Genomic DNA, 14022 nt, shown 5'->3' with positions numbered 1-14022 from the left:
GCTCCGAGTACTATGGGACTTAACATCTGAGGTCATCAGTCACCTAGAACTCAGAACTACTTAAACCTAGCTAACCTAAGGACATCACACACATCCATGCCCGAGGCAGGATTGGAAACTGCGACCATAGCGGTCGCGCGGTTCTAGACTGAAGCGCCTAGAACCTCTCGGCCGCACTGGCCGGCCATTAATTTTTGAACCTGCAGGAAGTTACTTATCTCAGTGATGGAATGGTTGTTTCGTGTGAGGTGCTTCAGTGGACTATTACCCCCCCATTGATCAAATTCCATTCCAGCCACTCTGGTTTTCCATCGTTTCCGCACATCACATCGTTAATGCCAGGGTAGTTCTCTAAGCACGAGAGATTTCTCTCCTGTCCTTGTTCAGTTCGAGCATAGTCAGTAACAACTTCGATGTTGTCTCAACGAAAAATTTTCTTTGAAAGCGCGGGAATCTTGTAACATGAGGAAACGCGTAGATCACTATCACCTCACTTTCAGTTATTGTAATCGAACAAACGCGACATTTGTACTAATGAATCTAAGTATTCAATACTGTTACTGGAAATACGTTATCTATTCACTAATGTCTGTTATTTTTGATATACCGGTCTACATATTTAGAAAAAAAAAAGAGATTGCATACAGAATGGTCGTTATTTATTCAGCCTGCCGAGTGCCAAACGCAGCTGCATTTCCAGCAGGAAATGTAACCGGATATATAATGAACGATAAACATGGATCTACTTTCTAGCAAAGTAATGGCAGTGTTTCTCGTTTCCCGATGCTCTTTCATCATACTGTGGAAGCCTTATGAGCAGCACAAGATGGAGCGGCCGTCATCGCTCGAGCCCTTCCCCACAGCTGGAAGTCGTCCAGATTTTGACGCAAATGGCTCTCATGAAATCAGCGCTACTTAGTATCTAGAGATGCTGAGGACGTCATCACGGGTACTCCCAAATCGCGATAACAGTTGAGAGACTTCGCGAAAGGAACGCTTCCTACTGTCTTTATGACGGTTTTTTTAGCAATCTAAAGCTGTGATTCCAGTGGTATTAGATGTCCGTTCTTGCCTGTTTTTGTTACTCCATTTCCTGTCCTATAGGCTACTATCCCTCTATCTCTCACAGCGAAATTACACGATTCAGCATTACCCGTTGGTAACATAACCCATAAGATTTCTGGAAGTGTGTAGCAAGATGCGATGAAAATCTTGATTTATTCTAATTCATATCACTTGTACTCAACGTGATCGAAAAATCAGAGGTATAACACTCAGTTTTCACACCACGAATTTAGGAGAATAATTACAAAAGGAAGTAATTTCATCACTGATTTTTTTCAAGTGCAGCAAGTTACTTCAGTTACAATTTGTAGAAACGCAGTGACCCATTTGATTCATGCTACATATGTTTCGCACAGGGCCACGGCTATAAAACAGGGAAATTAGGACTGATATAGAATCTTAGTCCATACATGTTACTCAAATAGGAAAAGAGTCGACCATACATGTACTGTGACTCGAGCCGCATAATCGTTATTTTAGGTGTCTTCGATTTCCCTTTCACCGCTTTTATTATTTTCGCATATGACAGCAATTACATTAAACTGAACTGTGGTTTCTTTAGAATGTCGCTGACGCTTTTGACTGCTTCGTTGTCTTGGTGATCTGAAACTGTGCAGTGGTCGACGTGGTTTCTATATTATTTCATGACTAGTCTGTAACACAACTAAATCTTGAGAAATTATTACCTCATTTGTTGAAACTTCCTGGCAGATTATAACTGTGTGCCGGACCGAGACTCGAACTCGGGACCTTTGCGTTTCGCGGGCAAGTGCTCTACCAACTGAGCTTTCCAAGCACGAAAGGCAAAGGTCCCGAGTTCGAGTCTCAGTCTGGCACACAGTTTTAATCTGCCAGGAAGTTTCATATCAGCGCACACTCCACTGCAGAGTGAAAATCTCATTCTGGACCTCATTTGTTGCTTTCAACCCGTCTATGGGTATCATCAACATGCACCATAGGTGTTATTCATGGATATTTCAACGATTGAATTTCATTAGTTGGGGCAGACGACGGTGATACAGTAATCATCAGATTAATATAGCGCGCTCTGAGCGTCAAGTTATTAATATTCGAGGGAAGCTCTTTACGTACTTTCAGGGTTGTAGGTCAACTAAATGACGCTAGCATCAAGAAAACAAAACTGCTCACAGCGCGGCTCAACACAGCAGGAAAAAATAATTACTGCATGTGGCGTGTCCCGAGTTTTCTTTTGATTCGAGGACAGGGAGAGTGAAAGAAAGTATGAGATCAAGCCTTCGCAACCACGAGACGAACCTGCCTGATAGAACGAAAAGAGCCGTCAAGAAGCTGAGACATGAATAATCATAGGATAATTTTGAGTACATTTTAAAAAATGGTAAGAGAAACGGCGTTTTACTTTCTTTATATTTAATCCACCGTAAATTTGCGGAAGTATATGAGAAAGTGGTGATACTAAACAAGTCATCTGATTTTCTTATGTGTCAACGACTTTATACATTATTATTATTATGAAATTCACAGCCGGCCGCGGTGGTCTAGCGGTTCTGGCGCTGCGGTCCGGAACCGCGGGACTGCTACGGTCGCAGGTTCGAATCCTGCCTCGGGCATGGGTGTATGTGATGTGCTTAGGTTAGTTAGGTTTAAGTAGTTCTAAGTTCTAGGGGACTTATGACCTAAGATGTTCAGTCCCATAGTGCTCAGAGCCATTTGAACCATTTTTTTTTAAATTCACAACGAACTAACACAGTCACTGTTACAAATCGGGGAAATAAGAGAGTGATTACTGAAATTGTTGCAATGAGATAATGGCCTAATTATTAGCCGCGGTGGAAACTAAAATCTGCAGTCCTGCTTGAGACACATCATTTTGCAAATTCTGTTGCATTATCATGAAACAGATTTACATACTTAGCGTATATTTTTAGGAGCACAAAAGAATATTGAAAAAATTATCTGAGTAGACTAGTGCTTTCGCAAATATCATAAGAAAAGTTATAGAATGGTGAGGACATTTCTATCTTGCCTCTCGGTTTCTTGCAACACAGACTATAACAGCTATGAGTGAGGAAATTCTTTACAAACATTGAATTGATCACAAATACAATTTTTACTTTCCAAATGGTTTAGATGGCTCTAAGCACTCTGGGACTTAACATCTGAGGTCATCAGTCACCTAGACTTAGAACTACTTAAACATAAATAACCTAAGGACATCACACACATCCATGCCCGAGGCAGGATTCGAACCTGCAACCGTAGCAGCCGTGTGGTTCCGTATGAAGCGCCTAGAACCGCTCGACCACAATTTTTACTGTCAACGTAGACAATCCACATGTCCTCAGAATGAGATTTTCACTCTGCAGTGGAATGTGCGCTGATATGAAACTTCCTGGCAGATTAAAACTGTGTGCCGGACCGAGACTCGAACTCGGGAACTCGACCAGCTTGTGTTCAGTAAAGTACTCAAACACACCGCAAATTAGTGCACTTGTTGCAAAATAAAATTTAAAAACACGAAATAACTCATGTTGTAGAATGTCTGATAAGATATACAATCACTTTCGGTAAAGGCCACATTTTGACTCCGAAAATAAATGTAAAAATGTTGAAGGCAGCGGGAGGAAATTCCTTCGATTCAAACCTGGAATCAATTTACTTTGATGTCGTCGTCTTAGCCCATGAAATACACATACCTGATAATGAGACAATTTGTATGATTCTACGTTTTCTGTGAATCATCTACAGCGAGAAGGATAACCTTTCCAGTTAATCTGTTCTGTTTCCTTATGTTTCCGCATATAGAAAAGAAACCAGTTTTGCTGCAATGCCCCTATAGCATCTACTGTCGGTGCAGATTGCGGACCGAGATGAGTTTTTACACTAAATCATTGCTTATTTCTTGACAATATACCTCCCAGTGCGGTTAACGTGTGAGGCAGTCTTTAATACTGAATAACGAAGGCTCTCGGAAATGACGGCAAATAGCCGACAGTCAGCTGCTGACGGGCGAGCTGTGCGATATAGGCACGGTGAAGCGATTGGAAGTTAGCAGCTAGCGGCGCGACCGCGGGCACTCACGCGGCAAGGCGGCGAGGAGCCACAGCAGGCAGCGGGCAACATCCATGTTGTCGGCTCTCTGGAGGCGCGTCTACTGAGCCCCACAGAGATAAAGCCGGTGCTTTATTCTCCGATAACTATTGTGCAACTGCAAAATCACATGTGCGTCTCTGCTCGTAGGCGCCGGAATCGAGACGGTGAGGCGCCGTCGCCGAGGCCGGACGCACGTAGTCACCGCTTATCGCCACAAACATCTCCCGCATGCCATCCAGTTGAACCCGTCGATCAAGGGCGCTGTTTATTTACAAACGAGGCCGTTGGGGCGTAGTGTCACACAGGTTTTTCGGGACAGTTCGCCTACGCATTCTGCGTCTCCGTTTCTAGTCAACAGCTTAGAGCCAAACGTGTCGCAGACGGTAGTTCCGGAAGCGTAGATCCGAGCCGAATCACTGGTCCTGGACGCTGGACATAAATCCTAAAATGAAAATAATAAGCTACACAAACACTTAAAAATCTGCAACTACTTATGCGTTGTACGATAGAAATAAATACACTGACGGAAAAAAAATCGTAACACCAAGAAAGATTTCTGCGACATGAACTGAAGTTGGTAGGCGTGGTTCTACATCTGAAACGTGATGTCTATTCAAATTTCTCTCTAGTCGCTAAAGCCGGTCACTGTGGCCGAGCGGTTCTAGGCGTTTCAGTCTGGAACCGCGCTGCTGCTGCGGTCGCAGGTTCGAATCCTGCCTCGAGCATGGTGTTAGTTAGGTTTAAGGGGGCAGGACGTCAAACGGGCCGACTTGGAGCAGGAGAGGCATCTCAGGACATTTTAATTTCCAGTGTCTATACTTTTACAAATAAATTCATAAAACTTTGTCAGCATCACCAGGAAGGATTCGGGATTCACACTCATTGCAGTGGAAGTTCGAAAACATAACAAAATAATTTTTTTTACGTGCGAAATTTCATCATTTTTTCACTTACTAATGGCTGCATTTGTTGCTATAGGTACACTTTTCTTCATACGTTAGAGAGATTCTTCGATGAATTTTGCACAGCATACATACCATACTCACAGGTGTATGAAACTCTAGAATTTATTTAATTTATGAAAAAACTAATTAACTGTTATATTTTAAACTTCATGTTTAGAAAAAAACACAAATTTTATAGTTAATTACCTCAATTTTTACCACAGTTTTAGTAGATTTGGAAAATTATAGAGTTTAATACACCTTTCAGTATGGTTTGTATGCTGTGTAAAATTCATCAAAGAATCTCTCTTACTTATCAAGAAATGTGTACCTATAGCAACAAATGCTGCCATTAGTAAGTGAAAAAAATGATGAATTTTCACACGTAAAAAAATTACTTCGTTATGTTTTAGATCTCCCACTGCTATGAGTGTAAATTCTGAATCCTTCTTGGTCATGCTCACAAAGTTTTATGAATTTATTTGTAAAAGTATAGACAGTGGAAATTGAAATGTCCTGTGGTGCCTCTCCTGCTGCAAGTTGGCCCGTTTGACGTCCTACCCCCCCCCCCCCCCCCCTTAAGTAGTTCTATATCTAGTAGATTGATGACCTCAAATGTTAAGTCCCATAGTGCTTAGAGCCATTTGAACCATTTTAGTCGCGTAAGAGTGGAACCGGAGGAAGCAAATCAGGTTTGCTATAAGTACATGCTGTAACGGTCGTGAGAATTGGTTGTCTTTGAGATTGGACGTGGTGAATTGATGTTAGACAAGAATACCTTTAAGGCGACAAAGATGTCATTATCAGCACTTCAGTGAGTTTGAGCGAGGTCGTGTATAGGGCCACAAGATGCTGGATAATTCTTGAGCGATACTGCAGAAAGATTTGGTAAGAATTTAGCCACTGTACATGAATGCTGGCAGCGATGATGACGCGAATTTACGGTCCCAAGGAGACCGGGCTCCAGACTGCCATGCGGCACTACCGAGAGGGAAGATCATTGTATTCGGCGTATGGCTCTGGTGCACCGTACTGCATCTACTGCAGCAACGTGAGAAGCAGTTGGTACGAAATTGACACAGCGAACTGTTACAAATCGGTTACTTCAAGCACAGCTCAGAGCCAGACACCCTGTAGCGTGCGTTCCACTGACGCCAAACTACCGTCATTTGAGACTTCAGTGGTGTCAAGTGAGAGCTCATTGGAGTGCAGGGGACAGAGTGGAGATCTGGTGTCTTTTCTGATGAAAGCTCGTTCTGTCTTTATGCCAGTGATGGTTGTGTGTTGGTTAGGAGGAACCCAGAAGAGACCCTGCAATCAACCTATCTGCGTGATAGACACACTGGACCTACACCTGGAGTCTGGGGTGGGATTTTGTATGACAGCAGGAGCACTCTCGTGGTTATCCCAGGCACCCTGACTGCAAATTTGTACGTAAATCTGGTGATTCGATTTGTTGTGGTGCCATTCATGAACAGCATTCTAGGGGATGTTTTCCAGTAGGATAACGCTCGCCCACATGCCGCTGTTGTAGCCCAAGATGTTGTCCAGAGTGTCGACATATTGCCTTGGCCTGCTCGGTCACCAGACCAGTCTTCAATGGAGCACATATTGGACAACATCGGACGATAACCCCAGCGTCATCCACAAACAGCATTAACCGTCCTTATATTGACCGACAAATTGCAACAGGCATGAAATTTCAGTCCACAAACTAACATCCGGCACCTGGACAGCACAATGCTGGCACGTTTGCATGGTTTCATTCAACAATCGGGCGATTACACCGGTTATTAATGTGTCAGCATTTCACATTTGCAGTGGCTTATCTCTCGCTTACATTAACCTGTGACTAGAATGAAGTTTTCACTCTACAGCACAAGCTTGGGTAGCTCAGTTGGTAGAGCACTTACCCGCGAAAGACAAAGGTCCCGAGTTCGAGTCTTGGTCCGGCACACACTTTTAATCTTCCAGGAAGTTTCATTAATCTGTGATCTTGCAATATAATCGCTTGAATATGTTACCTAGACAAATGTATTCCCGAAATTTCAATATTCTCCATTAATTATTCTTCAGTGTTGGGAATTTTTCCCGTCAGTGAATTTCATACTAGAAGGTATTATTAGATCAAATGGGAAAATGGGTCGGCTTCGCACAGAAATGAAGTTCGTATCAACGAAATTTTAAATTTTTATCTTTGAACAAGTAGTGCGATAACGTGACTCAAGTTTTAATTTAATGTTGTCGGTGTTATTGTGGGCCGGTCGGAGTGGCCGTACGGTTATAGGCGCTACAGTCTGGAGCCGAGCGACCGCTCCGGTCGCAGGTTCGAATCCTGCCTCGGGCATGGATGTGTGTGATGTCCTTAGGTTAGTTAGGTTTAATTAGTTCTAAGTTCTAGGCGACTGATGACCACAGAAGTTAAGTCGCATAGTGCTCAGAGCCATTTGAACCATTTTGTTATTGTGGTAGTGGCCTTCAACTGGAAAACTGGTTTTACTACGTTAGACAATCCTGTGCTGGGCTATTCACCTTTGCGTTACAATTGCAAGCTATAAACATTTGAAACTGCTTGGTCTATAATTTTATCCCTCTCTCTCCTCCATCCTTAATCCATCACCCAACTGACCATTCCTGGGTGCCTCACGATGTATGCTGTCATCAGATCCAAGTTGTGCCAAGTTGTGCCATGAATTTCATTTCTACATCTGCATTTACATCTACGTGGTTAGTTTGCAATTCACACTTAAGTGCCTGGCAGAGGGTTCATCGAACCATTTTCATACTACTTCTCTACCATTCCACTCTCTAATGGCGCATGGAAAAAAAGAACACCTAAATCTTTCCGTTCGAGCTCTGATTTCTCTTATTTCATTATGATGACCATTTCTCCCTACTTAGGTGGGTGTCAACAAAATATTTAGGCATTCGGAAGAGAAAGTTGGTGATTGAAATTTCGTAAATAGTTCTCGTCGCAAAGAAAACCGCCTTTGTTTCAGTGGCTGCCACCACAACTCGAGTATCATATCGGTGCCACTCTCACCCCTATTGCTCAATAACACGAAACGGGCTGCCCTTCTTTGCACTTTTTCGATGTCCTCTGTCAATCCTACCTGGTAAGGATCCCATACCGCGCAGCAATATTCCAGCAGAGGACGGACAAGTGTAATGTAGGCTGTCTCTTTAGTGGCTTTGGCGCATCTTCTAAATGTTCTGCCAACAAAGCACAGTCTTTGTTTCCCCTTCCCCACAATATTATCTATGTGGTCTTTCCAATTTAAGTTGCTCGTAATTGTAATTCCTAGATATTTAGTCAAATTGACAGCCCTTAGATTTGTGCGATTTATTGTATACCCAAAATTTATCGGATTTCTTTTAGTACCCATGAGGATGACCTCGCACTTTTCTTTGTTTAGTGCCAATTGCCACTTTTCGCACCATACAGAAATTCTCTCTAGATCATTTTGTTATTGGAATTGATCGTCTGATAATTTTACTAGACGGTAAATTACAGCATCATCTGCAAACAATCTAAGAGGGCTGCTCAGGTTATCACCTAGATCGTTTATGTAAATCAGGAACAGCAGAGGGCCTATGACGCTACCTTGCGGAACGCCAGATATCACTTCTGTTCTACTCGATGATTTACAGTCTATCACTACGAAGTGTGACCTCTCTGAGAGGAAATCACGAATCCAGTCACACAACTGAGACGATGCTCCATATGCACGCAATTTGATTAATAGTCGCTTTCGAGGAACGGTATCAAAAGCCTTCTGGAAATCTAGGAATATGGAATCGATCTGAGATCCCTTGTCGACAGCATTCATTACTTTATGGGAATAAAGAGCTAGCTGTGTTGCACAAGAACGATATTTTCTGAACCCGTGTTGGTTATGTTCAGTACTTCCTCAACTGTTGTCCGATCGACCCATCTAATCTTCAGCATTCCTCTGCAGCACCAAATTCCAAAAGCTTCTATTCTGTTCTTGTCTGAACTTTTTATCACACATGTTTCACATCCGTAAAAGCCCACACTGCACATTAATATCTTCAGAAATGAACTGCTAACACCTTAATTCGTCAGTTTATATACATCGGTGTGCAAAACTTAAGGACGAAAGTAACTTCCTTATGATGTGTAACTGCCGACTAACATACGTAGCTCAATGAAACTTGGACCATGCATATATATATCTACATCTACATACGTACTCCGCAAGCCCTCCACAGAGGGTAACCTGTGTTACTACTAATCATTTCCTTTCCTGTTCCACTCGCAATGTGCTCCAATGATGGCCACAATTTGGTAAGGAGTTCTTGCGGTAGGGCGTTCCATTCCTCCACCTGCGCGATCGACAGCTGGTGGTTTGTTATTGATTCATGTGGACTTGCTACAATACGGCTCCCCAACGCACCCCACAAGTGCTCAACAGGATTTACATTGAGGTAACGGGGTGGGCAGCCCATTCACCGAATATCGTCTCGTTCCAAGCACTCATCCATATGCGTCGTTCGATGCGATCGCACATTGTCATTCATAAAAATGAAGTCATGGTCGAATCCACCACTGACAAGACGCACATGGCGACAGAGTACAGTGTCACAATAGCGTTGAGCGGTGAGTGTACCGAGTTGAGTAATGTGTTCAAATGTGTGTGAGTTCCTAAGGGACCCTACTGCTAAGGTCATCGGTCGCTAGACTTAAACACTACTTAACTAACTTATTCTAAGAACAACACACGCACCCATGCCCGAGGGAGGACTCGAACCTCCGGCGGGAAGGACCGCGCAACCCGTGACATGGCGCCTCAAACCGCACGGCCACTCCGCGCGGCTCGAGTTAAGATATTTGGTGGACGGTACGATCATTAAATATCAATCCTCCCCACACCATAACACCTAGACCACAAAAACAAGTGCTGCGATGCGACTGCCGTTGCTGCGGGATTTTCGCAGCATTGCGGTGCTCTTCCATTACATTCAGTGACCATACGCGACGTGCATATCGGCCAGCTCTTCATCAGTAAATCTATCCAGATTGCTGTGCAGCACTGTTAACGTAAAACTAACACTAGATTAAAACCAAATTCGAGGCTGAACTTAAAATGTAATCTTGAGAGCGAAGAGTGAAGTGGACATTATTGCTCTCAGCAAGTACCGTGAGTGAATGGAACAAGTTTGCTTCCAAAGAATACATACAGCGCAGCCGCATACCGTCGTCATTTGTGTGCAGATATTTCCAATGTAATCCAGCTACGATGATAAATGGGGTCATAAATTACGCTGTAGTGACCCACCGGAGACAATGGCCTCCTTACACAAATAAATAAATAAATAAAATAAAAACTCCCGGATAACCTCCGATTTATCGTCGGGTAGGTTCGGGATCACTCTGCATACATAAGCCAAGACGCATACGCGCAGTATGGGCATATACAACAACACCATTTTTTGCCAAAGAATTGTGCAACTTTACTCTTCTTCTCAGCGAGGGCATTAACTAAAGCGATCCGCCATAGCTTTCTTGAAGTTTTCATCACCATGTGCGTTGTGTGTGATTTATGGGAACTAAGGGATATCCACTGCCACGCTGCCCTGCTCGGTATTTGAGGCTGGTTCATTCCAAATAGGAAACCAGTATGTGAACCACTGATGATAATGAATTGGCATATTGTGCTTCAGTATGCGCCATCGCGTAGACAAGGCCCTTCGCGCAATATTTAAAAGCAACGCTGATTTCCTGGATAGCTCTTGTGTAAGTGTAATGAGTGATTTTATAAGTATTACATGAGATTACACTAGGAAATAATCAAGACATTCGGTTAAGGGGCTCCGGAACGCCCTATACTTGCAATGTTAAAATAACGCTTATAAATTACATCTTCCCTCACAAAGTATTTGAGGTAGGAAGTTGAACTTTTTACAGATTATTTATTGGAATATGGGCTACAACTTAACACAGGGATTTTACAAAATTTTAGTTCAGTTATTAAAGATGATTTTTTTTCAATTGTAATGAAAATTCACAACATTTTTTTGCAATTTTTTATTTATATATTCAAAAATATACAGTTTTTTGGAAAAAGGCTGTGTTAAATTATGTAGAAGGTACTGTATAACATTTACTGAAAGTTTGAAACAAATATGTATGGAAGATCCTTAGAAAACATGTAATTAGTATGAGAAAATAAAAGTTTTGGGAATCGAGCGACAAAGATTGGATTAACTTTTTAGTGCATTCCAGGTCCATAGGATGGATTATCTTCATCCTCTGCAAACTCCTCCTCTAGCTTCCTCTTGTTCCTCCTCCTGTTTACTCTTGCTTGTATTTCTAGACTCTTTACAGCCCTGTCTGCATCCCGAAGGCGTTCCTTGTCTAAAGCAAGCATCGCTCGTACCATGTTAGAACCGATCTTGATTCCCATATTTCTAAATACCTTTGGCTTTCCAACATTTCTCCTTTTCTTAAAAGCCTTCAGAGGATTTCTAATAACCTTACTTTTACTCATTATTATACTTCAACAAAACAGAGACTCAAGAAACAGAATTAATTACGAATATTTTCGAGATAACGACAGAGTAAATAAACATGAAACAATCGACAATCACACCAGCGATATATATTGAACCATCACAGGTTAGCCACAACACTTACTTTATCTCACATCACTAAAATGTACCTGATGAACACGGACGTTAATAATAACACCATTTGACAGCAGTTTAACAGCGCCACAGTGGGTCACGCCCATGTAGAACACATTTAAAAAAAAATTTAAAAATAGTTGTAGTCTTCGGAATTGAATAAATTATATATCTATTAAAAGGTAATAGTCTGCAGATTCATAAAACGCAAAAAAGTAAAAATTGAACTTTTCATGATTTTGAGCCTTTCCGGAGCCCCTTAAATGACTGTGGAAAAGTGATTTAAACTGATAAAGTCTGTCGGAATCAAGCTGTCTGGCGGTAAACGATTCAGAAAACAGGAAGGGAGGTCCATCGCACGTACGATGCCCTCGAGGTAAACGATAAGAACAAATAAATACATCTGATCCCTTTGTCAATTGCTCTGACGCACGTTGGCTGACGTGTGATCCAGAAGACAAACGAGTATATGACGTGCAGGTTGTTTCTACGTGCATAGCCACTTTCCACAAGTGCTGTGATATGATGGAAGGAATCTGTAAGTGGGGATACGAGTACGTAACTGAGCCGACTATCTCAGAACAGAACTGTGTTACTACCGTTACTGCTTTTAATCAGCTATTGTAATATACAGTGTGGTTGTAACTAAACCTTCGGTACTTGAGCCAGTGTAGACGGAAGACTGTTTACCGTATGGCTACTCAACTGTACAGAAATGATGTTCGGACTGTGAGCTGCGTGATTTGCGTTGTTAGTAATGTTAGCATCATGACTTGCCGTTAGACGCCAGAATTGGTACGGCAACGTAGGTCTGAAATACAAGCATTATTGTGCATTACAACTGCAGATAGTCAGCATGAGTCTGAAAAAGGTGAGCAGTGAGCAGGGTTTTACAAGTGAAGCTGTTTCATCAAAACAACAGCAATACTGCTGCTGCTCATCGTCAGTATGGACGCATTAAAGCAAAACGGAGAGGTCTTCTTTTCGCATCCGGGTTGAGGAAAGTAATTCGGAAGCTCAAATTAACTGGCGATTTGGGAATTGCACCTGGGAGAGACTGACAGCCAGCAATCTTCAAACAGTGCTTGTGCTGTATCACGGCAGCTGAACATTCCGTGGTCCACCTTTGTTTCGGACGGTGTTAGAAAAGTTTCTAGTGCGGTTCCAGGCTGTCGTGGATGCAGATGGTCGTCGCACTGAGCAACGTTCGTAATCTGGAACATAAGCATGATACTCAATTAGCAAATGTTATTCTCTCATGTTGAAATGGTTCAAATGTGTTTCTTTCAATGTTTTATCCGTTATTTGTCCTACGCATGTTCTTACAAATGTTTCCAAAAAGTTTCATTGTCATATGACCACTCGTTTTTCATGGCGGCCCTGTCAAGTAGCGAAAGCTAAATTATAAGAAACCTGCATGTGTATGATCTACTTCTTGTAACGTCACATTGTGGTATTTAGTGCACCAAAGATGTATCCATTACGGTATCTGGCTCTAAGTATCCTGATACCCCTACATTTTGCGGAATTGACCTCCAGATATGATGAGGGGCGAACCCGCCAGCATAAAAGGAGTTGCGGAGTATTGTGTTGTTACCTGTAGTAGTGAAGCAGTAAGCAGCACAATGGGTCGATAGAAAAGCTTAATGACTTCGGATGTGGACTGGTTATTAGATGTAACCTGAATAACAAATCCATCAGGGACATTTCAACCTTTTAAAGCTGCCAAAGTTGACTGTTGGTAACTCATGTCCGTATAACATGTGTCGTGAAAGTTCGCTCGTACCTTTCAGTTACACCTTTTATACGGGGTGTGCCAAGAGAAATGGTCGATATTCAGCGTCATGGCAGGAAACATCATTCGAAGCAAAAAAGTCTAGTAAATATGAGCTCTAAAATACTTATCTTAAGAGCTATGAGCAATTCATCTTAGATACTGTGAAACAGATTTCTTCTACTGCTAGCTCTGTGCTTTCCATATTTTGAAAGGTGGTAGTACGGACTAAAATAAGAAAAAAGTCCAGTAAACATGAGCTCCAAAGTGTGTACCTTAAGAGCTATGACCACTTCTTCATCTTTGCTACTGTGAAATACACTACTGGCCATTAAAATTGCAACACCAAGAAGAAATGCAAATGATAAACGGGTATTCGTTGGACAAATATATTATACTACAACTGACATGTGGTTACATGTTCACGCAATTTGGGTGCATAGATCCAGAGAAATCAGTACCCAGGACAACCACCTCTGGCCCTAATAACGGCCTTGAAGCGCTTGGACATTGAGTCAA

The 14022-nt window shown here is 42.2% G+C and overlaps 1 protein-coding gene across 1 annotated transcript in view; it reads right to left on the bottom strand.

The window, feature by feature from the left end:
* LOC126249764 (trypsin-1-like) overlaps positions 1 to 4253 on the bottom strand; it is a 36367-nt gene extending 32114 nt beyond the window's left edge. The window contains exon 1 of the mRNA XM_049951454.1: positions 4126 to 4253. Within this exon, the coding sequence (XP_049807411.1) occupies positions 4126 to 4171 (46 nt within the window). The 5' untranslated portion in view covers positions 4172 to 4253. The remainder of the gene's footprint in view (positions 1 to 4125) is intronic.
* Between the last annotated feature and the right edge of the window lie 9769 nt (positions 4254 to 14022).

The sequence above is a fragment of the Schistocerca nitens genome, chromosome 3 (assembly GCF_023898315.1).
Source record: "Schistocerca nitens isolate TAMUIC-IGC-003100 chromosome 3, iqSchNite1.1, whole genome shotgun sequence".
Classification (NCBI taxonomy): domain Eukaryota; kingdom Metazoa; phylum Arthropoda; class Insecta; order Orthoptera; family Acrididae; genus Schistocerca; species Schistocerca nitens.
The sequence above is the reverse complement of the archived record's forward strand: the minus strand, read 5'-3'. Positions and strand labels throughout refer to the sequence as shown.